At 40.6% G+C, this 19,185-nt stretch overlaps 1 protein-coding gene across 1 annotated transcript in view; it reads left to right on the plus strand.

Annotated features, from left to right (window-relative positions):
* Positions 1-9,572, plus strand: part of LOC142596570 (3',5'-cyclic-AMP phosphodiesterase 4D-like) — a 223,626-nt gene extending 214,054 nt beyond the window's left edge. The window contains exons 12-15 of the mRNA XM_075725752.1: positions 7,093-7,247; positions 7,773-7,895; positions 8,383-8,565; positions 9,165-9,572. Of these exons, the coding sequence (XP_075581867.1) occupies positions 7,093-7,247; positions 7,773-7,895; positions 8,383-8,565; positions 9,165-9,572 (869 nt within the window). The remainder of the gene's footprint in view (positions 1-7,092; positions 7,248-7,772; positions 7,896-8,382; positions 8,566-9,164) is intronic.
* Positions 9,573-19,185: the final 9,613 nt, after the last annotated feature.

A 19,185-nucleotide genomic window follows, 5' to 3' on the forward strand; every position in this document is an offset into this window, starting at 1 on the left:
CAGTAGCCCTTGGGCCAGTCCGGGCAGGGCAGGATATTACAAATGTGCTCTACACTGCAGCCGAGGAGAATGGCCCTACCTGGAGCCTCTGGCAGAAAGCACCAGGGGAGACTCGAGGTTGACCCCTAGGGTTTCGGAGTCAGGGATACAGAGGATCCGAAGCCCACTCTACTCCAACTGAGAAAGAGATATTGGCAGCATATGAAGGGGTTCGAGCTGCTTCGGAAGTGGTTGGTACTGAAGCACAGCTCCTGCTGGCACCCCAACTGCTGGTGCTGGGCTGGATGTTCAAAGGGAGGGTCCCCTCTACACATCATGCAACTGATGCTACGTGGAGTAAGTGGGTTGCATTGATCACACAACGGGCTCGAATAGGAAACCCCAGTCGCCCAGGAATCTTGGAAGTGATCATGGACTGGCCAGAAGGCAAAAACTTCAGAATATCACCAGAGGAGGAGGTGACACGTGCTGAAGAGGCCCCACTGTATAATAAATTGCCAGAAAATGAGAAGCAATATTCCCTGTTCACTGATGGGTCCTGTCGTCTTGTGGGAAAGCATCGGAGGTGGAAAGCTGCTGTATGGAGTCCTATACGACAAGTGGCAGAAACTGCTGAAGGAGAAGGGGAGTCGAGTCAGTTTGCAGAGGTGAAAGCCATCCAGCTGGCTTTAGATATTGCTGAACGAGAAAAGTGGCCAGTCCTTTATCTCTCTACTGATTCATGGATGGTGGCAAATGCCCTGTGGGGGTGGCTGCAGCAATGGAAGCAGAGCAACTGGCAGCGCAGAGGCAAACCCATCTGGGCTGCCGCATTGTGGCAAGATATCGCTGCCCGGGTAGAGAACCTGGCTGTAAAAGTTCATCATGTAGATGCTCACATACCCAAGAGTCAGGCCACTGAAGAACATCAAAACGACCAGCAGGTGGATCAGGCTGCTAAGATTGAAGTGGCTCAGGTGGATCTGGACTGGCAACAGAAGGGTGAATTATTTATAGCTCGGTGGGCCCATGATGCCTCAGGCCATCAAGGAAGAGATGCAACATCTAGATGGCTCGTGATTGAGGGGTGGACTTAACTATGGACAGTATTGCACAGGTTATTCATGAATGTGAAATATGCGCTGCAATCAAGCAAGCCAAGCGGTTCAAGCCCCTCTGGTATAGTGAACGATGGCTGAAATATAAATATGGGGAGGCCTGGCAGATTGATTACATCACGCTCCCACAAACCCGCCAAGGCAAGCACTATGTGCTCACCATGGTGGAAGCAACCACCGGATGGCTGGAAACATATCCCGTGCCCCATGCCACCGCCCGGAACACCATCCTGGGCCTTGAAAAGCAAGTCCTGTGGTGACATGGCACCCCAGAAAGAATCGAGTCAGACAACGGGACTCATTTCCGAAACAACCTCATAGACACCTGGGCCAAAGAGCACGGCATTGAGTGGGTGTATCACATCCCCTATCATGCACCAGCCTCCGGGAAAATTGAACGATACAATGGATTGTTAAAGACTACCCTGAGAGCAATGGGTGGTGGGACATTCAAACATTGGGATACGCATTTAGCAAAAGCCACCTGGTTAGTCAACACCAGGGGATCTGCCAATCGAGCTGGCCCTGCCCAATCAAAACTTCTACATACTGCAGAAGGAGATAAAGTCCCTGTAGTGCACATGAAAAATATGCTGGGGAAGACAGTCTGGGTTACTTCCCCCTCTGGCAAAGGCGAACCCATTCGTGGGATTGCTTTTGCTCAAGGACCTGGGTGCACTTGGTGGGTGATGCGAAAGGATGGGGAAGTCCAATGTGTACCTCAAGGGGATTTGATTTTGGGTGAAAGTAGCCAATGAACTGAATTGTATGTTAATTGCTATATAATACTGTATGTTATCTCTTACTGTATGATAATATAATAATATAGTATAATGTTAATATAATAATATAGTATATTAATGTTAAGCATATAATACTGTATGTTATGGTTGCTATATGCCACATCAATGGTATTACAGTAAGAATTCCCCAGCTTAATGAAAATGAACTTTGATGAAACCATGTTGGAATGAGAACTGACTTCAGCATGCAACAGTCCAACACTGCACACCACCTCTCCTGCTCTGAAAGACTGTGATGACAGATGGAACCCAAAGTCATGGACTAAATGAATTCAATGGACATTTTAGAGGGATGGCCCATAGATGAAGGGAATGATATCTGTGTGTTTATATCAAGATAGGGAAAGTGGTGGTGATTAATTAGAACACGTTGGAAAGGGGAGGGCCTGTGCATGACGTAGATGGTATAGAATAAGGGGTGGATACTGTCCTGGTTTCGGCTGGGATAGAGCTAATTTTCTTCCTAGTAGCAGGCATAGTGCTGTGTTTTCAATTTAGTAGGAGAAGAATGTTGATAACACACTGATGGTTTAGTTGTTGCTGAGTACTGCTTATGCTAGTCAAGGACTTTTCAGCTTCCCGTACTCTGCCAGGTGCACAAGAAACTGGGAGGGGGCACAGCCAGAATAGTTGATCCAAACTGCCCAAAGGGCTATTCCATACCATATGATGTCATGCTCAGTATAGAATCTGGGGGGGTTGGCCGGGGAGCAGCGATTGCTGCTCAGGAACTGTCTGTGTATCGGTCGGCAGGTGGTGAGCAATTGCATTGTGCATCACTTGCTTTGTATATTATTGTTATTATTATCATTATTATATTGTTATTATTATCATTACCATTTTATTTTATTTGAATTATTAAACTGTTCTTATCTCAACCCCGAAGTTTTCTCACTCTTACTCCTCTGATTCTCTCCCCCATCCCATCGGGGTGTCAGATATGCAGGCTTGTGAATCCTGCTGATTATGTCAATTTACTATGAATGAGTGACTTTACACAGTTTGATTTAGTAGCAGTTAGAATTTACTTGTAGCGAATTGCAGAATTTGATTGTGATATTTTTAATAGCACTCAATCATCAATGATTAATAAAGTGATTAGACAAAATTTATCAAAACAGTGACTTAGGTACAGCTTCGAAGATGGCAAGGTTCACTCTATTACTACATGGAAGCGCATCAAGGAAAATTAAATTACACTGAGTTGGAAGGATTCACAAAGGGATCGTGTATGTAGGGGATAAGGGGAACCCTCCCGTTGAGTCATGAGTTTCAGAATGGACCCCCTTGCTTTCTAAACTCCTTCTCAGAGAGGAGTCGAGGTGCAGCTAGGTCCAATCTTAGTCTCAGACTTGGTCAACGGTTTAATAGGAATAAGGATAAGGCAGCAGTATAAGACTCGGTTTGAAATTAAATCGTACATCTACAGACTACTTAAACTGATTCACACATGCATACACACAAACACGAATGCATATATAAAAATCGTATACCTGTTAAAAATTCCCCTCGAGTTCAGTGAAATACTCACGTCTAATGTCTTGGCATTTCTCAACGGGCGAGGGTTGAGCCTCGAGGAGTGAAGGGTTTCAGCCCAGGCTCCACTGTCGGTCTTCAGCAATGGATTTCTGGTTATAGCAGACTTTCAGAGTTTGCCGGCTTCGCTGGCTCTGAGAGACATTTCAATCAGAGGGAGATGCTGGTGCAGCCCGCGGCAGTCCAGGAGAACTCAAAGGGCCTCACTTAGGACTGCTGTTTATAGGATTTGTGAGATGATTGACTTTAATCACCACTAAATTTCCATCTGAGCCACAGTTCGGATCGGTAGTTGCTGGAATTCCAGTAACAATGATACCACCCTGTTTCAAGGCTGTCAGGGGTAGCTGTTTGTTCTTGCTCCCCTCGTTAGCCATAATATGGCAATTTTGATAAGGACAGGGCCACTCTCTGCTTCAGCCATGTAGGAGTTTCTGGTACAATTAAGGGGCGCTTAACTGACTAACTCGCTACACAAAAGCGGCGGCCTGGAATTCCTGAGATCATAAAGCCATTGAAGAGAAAGAGGAATGTCGGGGGGAGATGCACCACCACACGGGGCAGGGGGAGTGAGCGAGCGGCTGCATGGTGCTTAGTTGCTGGCTGGGGCTAAACCACAACAAACTTGCTTTGATTTCAGTGGCATATGTTACTATTATAAGTGGTTAGCACATTGTAAGTCAGTGCAAGTTCTGTCATATGATGTTATTTCTTTTGCCATCCACTGACTTCTCCTTTTACAATAACTGACCCAGAAGTACAAAAGTTGAAATAATACTAAGAATCCAAGCACATAAGAAGAAAAAGCTACAGAAATGGAAACATACCTAGGGCTGCATATTTACCCCATCTGGTTGCACATTTATAGATGCTGTCATTCCTGCACTTGGATGAATCTATTGCACTGGTGCTAAAATAGTATGACCCCATATCAGCAGTATAGTTTAAGAAGGGAGGTCCTGTTCTGACTCATTGCTGCTGTACGTTCAAATAAGACCTCCACTCCAGTCTAGCCCGCATCTAATTTTATTTGCCTTAATGGCCTGAGGGCTACCCTGTAGTGAAATTCAATTTGGTGACTCATCTGCAAGGAGGAGGATTGGGATTGACTCTAGATTTCTGGTGCTGTATTGGTAACTAGTACAGTTCAGCAGTGTGGTATAGGAAGAGAGTGAATCAAGCTTTATGCACAAAACAGTGTGTAATACCCAAATTCTTAAGAGTAGGTATATGTAAGTAAAGTTTTTATTTGTTTCTTTAATCAGAAATTGAATAGCAGGATATATTGGTGGCTCTGAGGTGCTATGAGGAAACCACTGAGTTGTTCAGGTTTAAGCAGGATGACTGGCTAATTGAAGGGACCAGTAGTGATACATAAAGCTTTTGCTTTTAGGAAGACAGCTGAAATTCAGCCAAGTTAGGAGTGATTATTATGCTGCTTATTTAGTGGCTTAGAAGAAATGTCTTGTTCTTCTCAGTTCAGCTTTTGATAGAGAAGGCTTCCATGTCAATCAAGTAACGTCACTAATTGGAACTGCTGTTGCCAAGCTGAAAAGAGACAAAGGAATTTTATCTCTTCTGAATTATGTGTACAAAGAAGAAACTGCAGGGACAGAGACAAAGACCATCTAATTTGGATTTATTTAGCCACCTGAGAGCTTAAGAATCAATGCCTACATGGCTTGTACAAAAGTCACAGATGAAGTCTCTCAAATCCCAGATTTTCCTAACCTCTAGAAGATCATTTGCTTCCATCTAGTTTTATGTTTTCCAATGAACCTTACAATGTATTAACATTTCACTAAGAAGTATAAGAAGGCATTTTTTAAAAGCATAATAGGCTTATAGTTACTTAAAGTATGTACATATTTGCCATATTTCAGCTTATTCTTTATAATTACTCATGTGATACTTCTGAATATTATTTCCCTATTTCAGGTTTTAAAGTCTATTTACACAGTTGTCTAAAAATCTATTCCCTCTTGAATGCTATTAAAGAACAAACAAATATGGATTGTGTTAGCATCAGAGGAGATGCTTATTTGACATTGTACCTCTGTCCTTCCAGACAAATACTCTTGAAGCTTATAATGTGTTACAAAGATTACCAAGGGGGAACTTTCTTCCATTTCCACCTCCATTACAAAGTTGAGCACATTTTAGCTCTGTCTGTAGATCCAGCCCTTCCAAAGTAGTTTAGCAATGTTGAGTGTTTTGCAGTTGGGACTTGTCAGAAGGCTGTTTGAAAGGAAAATAAACCAGTGCCTGTTGTCTTTGTAAGAAAAATAACAATTCAGCAAGCTTTGTAAATGTTCTGTGAAAAATGAAAGATCATTTGACAAACTCGCTTTCTTTTTCTTTTTGCTATTATGGTTTTGCTACCATCAGGATAAGGAAAGGTAGAGGAAGGGTTTCCTGATTCACAAGATCGATGTTTTCAAGACAGGAGAGGAAGACAGCAGGAGAATGCATAATGAGGCTAATGAAATCTGAAGATCAGAGCTTTTATAGGCACCCCATTGAGCTAGATGGATTTTAAAACAAAGCTGCTGTAAAAGAAGATAAAGAGGACAAAGAGTAGAATAGACTTACATATGGTTAGATTTAGGAAAGAACAGCTATAATAAATAGAAATTAATATCAGCACATGACAAGTGTGATTGCATAAAAAATTCATTTTTGATGACAGATTCATTTGCAAGCTGTGTCTTAAAACATATGCAAGCTGATTGTGCAGTATCCCCAGGTAGATTCTAAAGCTGTGCAGAAAATTGTAACTGCTTTTATTTGTCAAAGCTGGCTCTTCAGTGGGCCTAAGCAGACAAATGCAGACCTTGTGTGTGTGCCTTAGTACAGGCATTGCTAGGAAGGTGTATGTTATTCTCACAGCCATATGGAGTGACCGAGTTAAGAATACTTTTGTTAGAGAAGGCAGCATTACAGCATCAGGCGTTGATCGTGCTCAAGTACGAGGCAGTAGGCAAGGCCACTGCTTGCATTTTCAAGCCATGTGACCTTCCAAGAAAAAGACCAGAAGCATAACTGTTACTGTCCTACCAGCCTCCTCTCAAAACAGCCTATTGTCATGGACTAATGACCCCTAGGCTTAATTGGCTAGGCATCTGAACGCCTTAGCTAACTACAGAAGGACATGGTTTGAAAACTAAGATGTGTGCTCTCTGTCTGACCTGCAGCAAAGCCTCAGCTGTGTATTCCTAGGCCTAAGTACTGGATAGGTGCAACTTGACTTAAACATTTGAATTTTAGTAGTTGTGATGGGAGGGAGGGATGAAAAGAGAAAACATCAGTGTGTGTTTTAGTTTAGGTGTGTTTATGCATACAATATTTTCCATGTGACCTCATGCAGATATGAAAATGTATTCTGAAAAATACCTTACTTGTATTTTTTCAAACTTGCCACTCCAGGTATGTGTACATGCTTCACTGCAAAGCTGTTTTTTTATTTTCCTCAACATACTTTGCCTTGATTTGTTAAATTAATTTTGTAACTTTTGATAGTGTGTGAACTACAGCAACTCTGTTTCTAAAAGTTCATCTGCAAATCTTGTTATGAATGTAATGAATTTGAAAAATCATAAGGGATTTGGTAGAAGCACAGGCTTTAGTAATGTTCTGCCCTGTGACTGTTATTGCAGATTCTGAACTCGCCTTGATGTACAATGACTCATCAGTACTAGAGAATCATCACTTAGCTGTGGGCTTCAAGCTGCTGCAGGAAGAAAATTGTGACATTTTCCAGAATTTGACCAAAAAACAGAGGCAATCATTGAGGAAAATGGTCATTGACATTGTGAGTTCTGCTTGAGAGTCCCTCTTCCATAGTGCTAGCAAATTGAATAATAAAACACAGAAACTTTTTATGATAAATTACATGTCATTAGACCCATAGCCAATGAAGTAAAAGTTTGAAGTTTTATTGTGTATTGTCCAAACATGAATAGTGGGTTCTTTTCAGTTTCAATAACCATCTATACATTTTTGGAAGGTATACAATCCTCCTTCAAGCTGTTTTCATATTAACATGTATGCCATTTTACCATCACAGTTAGAAATTTGCTACTGAATTGATGATAAGCTTAGGCTGATCAGATCTTTCTGAACAATTCTGAACAATCATTTTGTTGTATTCTTAAACTAATCAAAATGAAAACATTATTTTGGACACTAATGACATACAGGACTCAGACTTTTATAATGTATTCAGATACAGGAGTTATGGGCTCCCCCCAAACTGTTTATTTCTGTGTTCAAAGATTTTTTTAAAATCAGTAGAATAATTTACATAATATTCATTTATTAATTTGTTTCTTTCAAGGTACTTGCAACAGACATGTCTAAGCATATGAATCTATTGGCTGATTTAAAAACTATGGTTGAAACCAAAAAAGTGACAAGTTCTGGTGTCCTACTTCTTGATAACTATTCAGACAGGATTCAGGTAAGAAAATTCATCTGCAAATGGTCACTTGTATTGACTTACATCCTTAATAACATTGGCCTTCCCATTCTCCAGCATGGGTTAGATCAGCTGTCCATTCTCACACCATAACTCACTCCCCTCTTCTCCCTCATGTTTCCTACCTGTCACATATTCTGTTAGGTACTCTCAGAGAGAATAATGGGGTGGTAAAGTACTTCTGGACTGAATGTGGCTTTGGCCTTCCCTTCAAATTATCAGCACCTGATTGTTCTTTCTTTCAAAAATTTTCTGTCTCCTATACATGCAGAAGCAGCAGAAGTGAGGTAATTCATGGCTATTACTGCAAGTGTGAAAAACACCCAAGCACATAAGTTTTTGCTGTTTAGAATAAATCTTGCACTACATATATTTTCAAGATTCTGTTTCACAGCCACCAAAAGTGTAAATGGAAAAGGAGCTGGTTTTCTCCGGTGTAATAACACCGCAGTTGTTCAATCTATTTTAGGTTCTTCAGAATATGGTGCACTGTGCAGATCTAAGCAATCCAACCAAGCCACTCCATCTCTACCGTCAGTGGACAGACAGAATAATGGAGGAATTTTTCCATCAAGGAGATCGGGAAAGAGAGAGGGGAATGGAGATAAGTCCCATGTGTGATAAGCACAATGCATCTGTAGAAAAATCACAGGTAATTGATTTGAGTAGGCGGTTAAATAAAACAGTATGACATTTTAACAGAAAAGGGTGGTCCATAGCCATTCTTTATGTTTTGATGAATTTCTGAATGCACTATTTCCTTTATTTCCTCCTAGTTAATTAATTCAGCTCCTGAGTAGTAAGTGAGGGGAGCTGAGATTTGTACTGTGAAAACATAGCACATGGCAGTGTGTTTGCTGAAGGGACTCCATCACTGTAGTGATCTGCAATGAAGCATATGCTTCAGAAGAGAGTATTGTACAGCTGCTCATTAGGGTTTCCTTCAAAAGCAGAATTAAATATAAAGCAGCTGTTTGGCTCACTAGATGCAGTGGAGTTGTTTGGAATGAACAGTTCATTTGAAAACAAATCTTTCCCAAGTCCTTATCCAGTATGCTGAATCAGACTTTTGAAATGTAAAAGACCCTATTTACTACATAGAACAGCATGGGTTCCTTTCAGCCACCTTAAGGGTAGCATGTCTAGTGTCTCTTACTAGCGTTCTTTCTCAGACATTGCGTGACTTATAGACATAGTTGTTTATTTCTTTGTAAATAAGAGCTCATCCTAATTTTGTATTGCTTGAAACAGGTGGGTTTTATAGACTACATTGTTCATCCTCTGTGGGAGACATGGGCAGATCTTGTTCACCCAGATGCCCAGGATATCTTAGATACACTGGAGGACAATCGAGAATGGTACCAGAGCACAATCCCTCAAAGTCCCTCTCCTACACCTGATGACCAGGAAGAGGGTAGGCAGGGCCAAACTGAAAAATTCCAGTTTGAACTAACACTTGAGGAAGACAGTGAGTCAGACACTGAAAAGGACAGTGGAACTCAAGTAGAAGACACCAGCTGCAGTGACTCCAAGACTGTTTGCACCCAGGATTCAGAATCCACTGAAATTCCTCTTGATGATCAAGTAGGGGAAGAAGTAGAAGAGGAGATGAACCAGACAGAACCTTGTGTGGTAGAAGACCATTCTCCTGACATGTAACAATGGACTCAGTCTCTTTCTCTCTTGCCCTCTCCCTTTCTTTTCCTCTTTCTCTCTGTTTTGTTTATTTTGTTGTTGTTTGGGGTTTTTTTTTAATTAGGTAATGGTTTCCAAAGTGTATGTCATATGCTACAACCATGGTCACAACTCACTGTCATCTGCCAGGACATTTGTCAATCAAAACTGACCTTGATGACTCAGTTTGGCACTCAGGAATATTGTAACCAGAATTTTCATCTCCATGGTATCAGAAAGCAGGGGGGAGAACATCCATAAACTCCATTTTAATAAGTTCTCCATTTGGCAGATCTGATTAAATAAAGCAAATGTTTTCAGTGGAGTACCACCTGCCAACCAAATGCTGGTATGTTTTGATAGTTTTTTAATTCATTTTATTTCACAAGCAAAGCATTGGATAATGTTTATCATCAGGGGAAATGGACAGAAAATAAACTGAGGTTCCTACTGGAAAACAAATGCACATAAATGATGGGACACAACATGAATCTGTTACCAATAGGAAGATGAGCTGTGGAAATTGCATAATTTTCTAATTTCAAGTCTTCCTGATATGTGACTGAAGAAAGTGTGACCCAGTGAGTTGCACTAACCTCTGCATTTTGTATAATATGTAAAAGAGAGATCTTTTGTAGAGCTTACTTTTATTATTAAATGTACTGAGGTATTATATTTAAAGAAAAACACTTTCAGACTTCATCTGCCACTGGTTATTTTTTTTCCAAAGAGTAACTTGCAAGTTTTCAGTACAAATCTGTGCTACACTGGATAATACTTCTAGGGTTTTTTTCCTTTCCTTCTTTCTTTGCACCTTAGAATCTCATGGTAATATTGAGCTGTAAAAGTCTATTATTTTATATATTGGTGAGTTCCATGAATGTCCTTTATGTTACATAAAAATCTTTCAGTATGATGGCTTTTGTTTGTTTGTTTTCATCATAATTTTCCCAAACATATTAGAGGAACTTATTTTGTGCTTTTGTCCTCATAGTGGCCTGATCCTGCCAATTCTGTCTTACTACCAGAAGTGGTCCCAGTGAAACCAACTGGACCACTAAGATTAGAATTTGCAGGACTAGAGCCTGTAAGAAAGGTAATGAATTGTCTTTTTAATACAAAAGCAGCTCTTCTGCTATATTAATAAAATTCATCCCTCTGAAACATGGTTTCCAGACCATTTTTGGCTGGGAGCTATAGACTGCTAAATCAGAACAGGATAATACAATGTATGGAATATTTATTTTGGTGAAAAAAACATTAGTGTAATATTTCCAATTTTGACTCTCTTAATGACTTTTTATCTGTGTCAGCTATCTAGTTAAACCGTTTGCTAATCTGAGACATGTATAACAAAAATCATGATTAGCATTATTTTTTCATGTTTTTGTTGCAAGAAGAGCCAGGTCGGTCTTTTCTTTTTATGTTTTTAAGTAAATGAGTGATGCATCACGAGAGTTGTAGTTTACTTCACATTATTTCAATCTCAGATCTTTTCATCCTTTATCCAGCTTGTGCTGAGGGAATCCTGCTTTTCAGTTTGATTGATACTGAAAGCTTCTGTAACTTGGAAAGTTAAAGGGAGGTAGGAGTTCATATTTGTCATTTTCAAGTCCTGTTGTTTGGTCTCATGAAAGAAGGACTTTTATCTCCTCTGTTTTACCCTTCATTAAAATTGTAGTTTTGAGCATAGAAGGTGGGAAATAGTTGCCTAGGGAAGTTAGCAGACTCCCACTCTGTAAAATTCTGGTAAAATGACAATATCAAGATGATTTCTTAACAAAACAGAAACAGCCATTTTCTGTTTGGATTCATTTTGTACTAAATTTGCAGATATGAATACAGGGTTTTTTTTAAGTGTCTGAGATCTAGAATAAAACCCTATTTTAAAACGATCAGCTAATAATTCAGCTTTTAAATGCATTTTGCATTCTTCTATATCCAGGTCATAGTTTTCTCTACCTTTAGCCCTCACAGGGCCTTAGCACAGAAGATGCTGAAGGAGGAAAGAGAATGAAGAGAATTCATGGGGGGTTTTTTCAGGTTTTAACTCTTTTTTTTTTTGTTGTTCTTCATAATTTCTTCCTGAAACTGATCCATCTAAAAATCCTTTCAGTCCCCAAGAGTGCCTGGAACCTTAATAATGGAAAAGCAATATAAATTCCAAAATAACCAATAGGGACCTGAAAAGGTTTTGTATCTGCACTAATTGAAAGTAAATGAAGAGAGTAACACCATATTGTGAGATATACACCCATACATGTGGACAATCAAATAACAGAAAATTATATCATTTCTTAGAGCCAGGGATATAATGCACTGTACAATCTTTTTTTTTTCCCTCTTTTGCCAAAATGTGTTTTAGCATTGCACACTGTTTTAAAACAATACAATTTACAAGTGGCTTTATGTGTTCTGAATATTTTTGCCATAAGAAAACGCAATGAGTTGGGAAAAAAAGAAAATTCATGTTGCTTATAACAGTACACTTTAGCTTGCAAGTTAATGCACTCAATAATGCTGTATTTGAATTCTTAAATTGTTTTGTGTCATTGTAAAATAAAATAATGAAAGAATATAGATAGAACAAATAGCATTCAGAAGTTTAAAAAACTTGAATGAAATGGATTTTACAGAAAGCTTTGACAGTTCTTTTCAAACACATTATTTATGTGCCATGCATTTTTCTCACCAAATGACCTTACCTGTAATACAGTCTTGTTTGTTTACAACCATTTATTTATTGTAATGTACATACTGTAATGTTAATTGTAAATTATGAGTTCTTATTATAACATCATCCTTGTCAGGGTGGTGTTGCTATATTTGGAAACTCTTGGTGAGAGAATGATTATTGTGTATACATATTCCTTGTACATTTTTTTCTTCTGTAATATATTCTGTCACCTTAGAGCTTATTTATGGAAGATTCAAGAAAAGTATAAAATACGTACAGATATATCCATAAAAAAACCTGCAGGTCTTTGGTCCCAGGGCTGTGCCTTAACTTTAAACAAGATTTTCTTCTGTTTTGCTGCATTTGAAAGTAAGGTAGCTATGGGGCTAGGGCTGGGCATTTCTACCATATTTTTAGTTGCTGACTGATGGGGTTACTAGTATGAGCTAGTATGCATGATACTACAGTGAGCTTTCATTCATGACCCTACTGGAAGTTCAAGTTTTTCCAGACTTCTGGCAATATAATTGTATTGCCTCTCTGATTATCTTTTTACAGGATATCATCAGGGATTATTGCAGCCATTACTTGCTCCTAAAAAAAAAATTGATGCTGTATTTCAGTACTGAATTGTACTGAAACAGCTTTGGAAAGCATCTCTAATAAGCATTTGATTTTAATGCATATTGTAAAATGGAATAATTGGAATTAAAAGAGTATAACTCATACACTTCTTTTACAATCGTCTGTAATACCCCTAATTTATTTAGTAGCACAAATTATCACTGTATAAGCAAAATCCATAAAGTAGGACAAAAGACAACTTTAATCTTGGAAATGCTTTACACCACTAATATTAGCATTATAAGCAGCCAAAGCTTTTATTTTGTATAGATGTATCAAAGGCTTTGTACAGGTGTGTATAGCATAATGCACTAGATCTACAGGAGAGTGGTAAACCTTTACATCTTTTAATAACACTAGTATTAGATTTGCAGGTTGGACTCTGAGTATCTCTTGCTGTTTGACTATCACATTGCTCCAGACTACTTAGAGCTGATAGCAATGAATTTGCCCGAGCAAGGTAAATACCTCTCTTCCAGTCCGGTGATGCCCAGCCCTTGTAGCATGCGACTTTTCTGTGAAAGGAGAGATTCTTTTTCAAGGAAAAACAGCCTCCTTTTTGACACAAACTGTAGATTTTAGCAGCCCTGGCCCAAAGGAAATTGATTGCTTTTGTTTTAAACAGTATAAAAGGGATGCTATAATGACAGAAATCCTGAACAATTTTTGTTATTGTTTTAATTTGATTTTTCCTTTGAGTATGTCTTGAGAGTGGCAACTTGTGTGAACATTGCACATGACGATTCTTTCACTGGTTTCTTAACCTCTCTTACAGCCTATGGGATAGTACTGTACATCAATACCTTCATATGAAGTTTTTATATGCAATGGAAATAAAAGCATGGGTTGATTCTGCCTAGTTACTGTATTTGATTTTTCTTTTACAAGTTTTTTTTTTACATACATGCCATAGTTGTGACATTTTAAGAGAAAGCATATTGCCAGAATATTACCATATTTTTGTCATCATACTGTGTTTTGCATAGATAATACAAAATAAATGTGGGGGCAAATCAGAAAAGTCAATCAAATGTGGTATTTCATAAAGAAGTCTAATCCAGAAAGGTGCTATACAGTTATATAGAAAGGTGTTCAATCTCAGTTTTCAGGAAAAAATTGGCTTCAGTGGCAGAAGCAGCTTATCCTGAGAAGATAAAACTTCAGCTTTAAAGGAACTAGGAGACTACAGATTGCCTAGAGGAGCAATACACTGGGATATCACAAAGAAAAAAGAAAGAGTACCATAGTTAAATATTGACCAGACAATCTTGGCTCTGAATGGATGATAAAAAGAAATTGTTTTTTAAAATACAATTCATAAATGACAGCTGTTGTCTTGAAGCAGAAATGTGGTTTTAATGCAGGTCCAGCTCTTGAAGTGGCTTTCATGCACCTCTCCTTGATCAGAGAGGGGGTTTTGTTGTTTGGGGGGGGGTTGGTTGTTTGCTTAACTGAAAATACTTTCTGATTGAATAAAAAAAAATTCTATGTCCATGTTTTCCTTAAGTCTCTTAGATCCTTCTTTGGATTTGGGGTTAGTTTGCAAGGAGTACCAACTCTTAGAACTCCTTTTTAATCACACCTTAGTGGCAGAAGAGGCTGGTAAGTGCTGTGCTGGGAAGATGAAGGATTCTGCACTGAGCATGGTGGGGCAGATAAACCAGGTGGTGCCTGTCACTGTTGGGCAAGCTCATCCTCGCACATTCCCAGTGGCCCTAATGGGAAAATGGTTTGCATACATTATGGCTATTATGAAGGGAAGAAGGAACCCCAAATTCTTGTTAGCACTATTAAAACCTTTTCAGTAAGGAGCTCAGGTATCACAGTTGCGCACATGGTGAGCCTGAAGCTGGCAGGATTAGCCCACTGCTTCCTACATCCTCTGGCAGCACTTTCTCAGTCTCTGTGCGTGGCAATAATAATGCTTCAGAATAGGCAAGTTTCAGAACAAAACCAAAACAGACCCCCTGTTTCACTGCAGCCAGCTGCTGCTATAGGAGCTGAATGTATTTTTGAACTAATGACTCCTTTATTTCCTAGTGAGACAAATAGTCTGAATAGCTGCAGCTTCATTTGCTCAATCTCTCTGCTGCACTGAAAACAAGTCACAGCTGCTAGCACACATAGTGTTTACTGGGATGACCAGCCCAATTTCTCTACCAGCTGTGAATAATTTTGCATAGTTTTTCCAGGGGAAAAAAAAAAAGAAGCAAAAGTTCAAAGATGTTATAAAAACCTTTAGTTAGTTCAATTTAGTTTAGCCTGCAGGGTAAAGAAAATCTCCAGCTTCCTCCTGTCAAACTGGTTGAGAAATCTGCAAAAGTAATAAAGGGGGATAGGAAGTCCAAACAGAAATCTGAGTGATAAATTGGGAGCAAAACCTGGGCAGGGAGAAATATCCTCCAAATAAAATAATCTCATCCCATCAAAGGTGATCCCATGGCTTGGATATGGACATAGGAGAATTAAGTTTGAGTTTGATTCTGTCTCAGTTCCCCAGGTATAAAGCTGTATTTTTTTCCTTCTCACAAAGCAAATATTTTGAGGTCTTTGGAGTTATTGTGGCAGTAAGAACTATGTATGTATTTAAGATGGACCTTTAGAAAGTAAAAAATTGTTTGATACAATGTAGAGTTTAACACAGCTTTAAAGACTAAAAATGTGTGATCACTATCTCTGCTAAACAAGCCCTTAGCATGGGAGAAGAAGGATGACATCATACCTGGGTAAACAGCCCTTAATGAGAGCAAGAGGAAGAAGATACATGACATGTGTGGCCCCGGATAGCATTAACTGTCTAGTGCTGATGAGCTGTGTAGCAGACAGGAAATGCAGATCAGAAACTCAACAGTCACATTGCACGGTTATGTTCAAGCAGTGAACCTCTCACCCCCACCAGCCCTTACCCTGTCCTCTTCCAGCATCTGTGGAATTCAGATGCCTACACTATCAGCATCTCTAATATGCGGCAGAGGCCATTGTTTATCTGAAGAAGGCTGGAAAAGAAAATGCAGATTATGCAACATGTAGTAATCAAAGTACAATTGGCATGTGTGTTGTACATGTGTAGGACAGCCTATGGCAAATGCCTACGAGCCATCATTACATGGGGCTAGACAGAAACAGTTAAAGGTGGCTTAAAAACTTCAGTACCTTCTGATAGTTGAAACTCTCCAGAACTAATACTCAAAATCTCTTACAAACTTACTTAAATAAGTTTTCAAAAACTTGACTGGCTGCGGGGTTGACCAAACTAACTGCTGTGCATAGCCCATTGCATTCTCAGACTGTGGTTAACAGTTTACATTGGCTGTCCTGACTGCGGCCAGGGGTAGACTTCCTAAACTATGGTGGTGTTTGAAGCCTGATACAAAGCCTACTTGATACAAGGGATCACTTGAGTGCAGAGACACTGAGCAGTCCCCCTCTGATGAAAAGAGCAGCACCAGCTCATGTAGAGCTGCCTTTATAATCCAGCTGGCTGTGGACCTCCGCTGGCACCTGGGTTTGTAACAGGGTCCCACATAAAGCAGTTCTTGGTTTTAGGATCTTTGCCATAGTGTGGAAAGAGAACAGAAGTGCTCTGTGTAATTTTAAAATTGTATGTATTAATTTATTGCATATACCACAAAGACAAAGCTTGTAGCAAGCAAAGCAGCAGCCCTAGCCCTGCTTCAAAGCAATCTTGCTTGCTCTCTTGCTTTCTCTCTAAGCCAGGATAGTATGTCTCTAATAACCACATGCATCTGGGAATAAAGACTGTGGGACACATTTATCAGGTGAGAGACTATCAAGGAATAAGTGATACAGTATGTGTGCAATGATGCTGTGCTGATGGCAGCTGCAGAGAAATGTCCCTTACAAAACTGTGCCTGTAAAAGGGCTAAAGAAATGCTTGAGAAGCAGTAAATGGAAGATTATTTAAACAACCTTTAGTGCTGCTAAGGATCTTATTGGAGTCACGGTGTTCAGGTTTGGTAGTGATGCTTAGAGATGCAGTTTGAGGAGAAAAAAAAACACCAACAATGAAAAAATAATGTTTAATGCCCTGTAATCTTGCTGTCTAGCAGGATTCAAGGAATATGACCTATTTATCTTGCCCAAGAGAAGGTTAAGATATGGTTTGATCATATGGGGACAGAAATGTGATAGTCCCTCAGTCCATCCTTTTGTCTAGCAGGCAAAACCAGCTGCTGGCAAGGGAGCCAAATCGCTGGAAGCTGACGTGCAACAAATTCAGGCTGCAGGATGGAGCAGCTGCATCAGCTGTTTTCATTCACTCTTTGAGCTTGCAGGTACCTCACTGGGGACCAGGATCTGGGGAAATGTCACTGTTACAAGTTAGCGATGTGCTGTGTGTGCTGGGAGCCACACACACTGCTTAGTGCCACAGGTCCTTACTTTAAGGGTATTTAATGATATGTGCAATTCACTTTGGTTTAGCTTTGCCTGAGAATGGGCTGGTTCTTTGTCCAAATGGGGGTGATGGGTGAAGGAGAGGGAGATGCTAAGAGATGGAAGGGCTTTTTCTGTCGCAAGAATTTTCAAGCCATAAAGCAGTAGGGCTGTTTATTGCAAAATAGCAAAGAATTTTCTTTGCAGGAAAAGAGCTTTCTGTCTCTGTTTCTAATAACAGCCTCCAGTCTGAGCTGGTATTCTCATTTAACCTTCTTCATTGTTCTGCTCCTTCCCCACATGCTTGCAGGAGAGAAAGGACACTGCTGGATTTAGGGGTGCTGGCAGTCATGTTCCTCCTAATGCCAGTGTGGGTCCTGGGCTTGTGAGCCATGCGGGGAGGGGAGATTGGGCTGCAGCGCTCTGACCATTGCACTGTGCTGTTCATGGCAGTGGTTATGTGTCACCCTGTGTTAGCGGCACGGCGTTGGCCCTGTTTTCCTCAGCTGAACCAAGGCAGCAGGGTGTAATTGCATGTGCGTCTCCCCCCATTTTTTTTAATGAGCGCAGTCCTCATCAGCCAGGCTGCCAGTGGGGTGAGGGCATCCAAAAGGGCCAGGCTGGTCTGCTTCTCTCTCTTACCCAAAACTATGTTTGGGATTGGGTTGCCTTCTCCCATCATCAGGTAGCTAAGTTTCACAGGGTTGGTTTACTGTGTTGGTCAACATGACTGTGTGCAGCCAGGGGAGAAGACACCTCTGTCACAGGAAGGGATGGGTGCAGTTCATGGAGGCAGACTCCTGCTTTCTGGTCTTGTGATATGACTAAGCTGTGTACATGGATGTGTGTGTGCATTTTCATATGTGTCTATCACTTCCACGTACATCAAATAACTTTGCACTTGGATGGCCTCACCAGCTACTGGAGCTTGTGCTTCAAGTACTGCTATTTCCTCATCCTTAAGGAACACAGTTACATCTCTTATTTAGGAGATACAAAGCCTTCTGTGCTTAGTGCTTAGACACTCCCCACAACCAACAACTGGAGGATGGTCTGGCCCATTCCCCCGGTTTCTTGCTCTCCAGGTGACACCATGACAAAATCCCTGCAGGAGGGAGTACTGCACTGCCAGTGCTGGAGGAAACTCTCTCTGGCCAGCAGGAGAGGAAAGATTTGCAGTTTGTCCAGAAATGTGTCAGAGCCCTGTGCTGGGCTGCATGATGATGCGTGGCGTGATGACATCCCACATCACATGTTTTCAGGGGCTCCTTCTCAGTGTGAAATGAACACTCACTGTAAGACAACTGCGCATTTCTGCAAGTTGTTTTCTTCTGCTCTGGTGTTTTTTCTGAAGTCATAAGCTCCTGGCTAAGCCTACCCCTGCACGAGTGTGGGTTTTTCTCCTCTAGCTGGCTGTTTATTTTCATTAAACTATTAGAAATTTGGGCCCTTAAATGTGGTAAAATTTGGCTCACAACTTCAAAAGTTAGACAGCCGTGAAGGCAGCTGGTGTTGGTGCATGGGCTGTGTTTCTTGGCGGCGGGGGGAACAGGGACTCCACTGCTTACAATTAGCATCTGAGTCCTGGACCCCAGAGGAAAGAGCTGCTTTACTGGAGGCATCGTTTCCTTGGCAAGTACTGTCCATTAAAGAAGCGCGATGGTTCCTGCTGCATCCCAAATACGAAACAAGAGGCAGACGTCCTTCCCAAGGCATCTCACTGCTAGGGCAGGGCTGGTGGGGCCATCCTTCCTGGGGGGCTCTGCTTCCCACCCCCCGGCACCAGGTGGCTGCAAGAAGGGGCTCGGTGCCACATGGAGTGGCGAGAGGCACAGGGCAGCGAGTGCTACCCTCCAAGGCGTCCAGCTGCTGGTGCAATATTACACTGCCATTTAATTAAAC

Source organism: Pelecanus crispus, chromosome W (assembly GCF_030463565.1).
Source record: "Pelecanus crispus isolate bPelCri1 chromosome W, bPelCri1.pri, whole genome shotgun sequence".
NCBI lineage: Eukaryota > Metazoa > Chordata > Aves > Pelecaniformes > Pelecanidae > Pelecanus > Pelecanus crispus.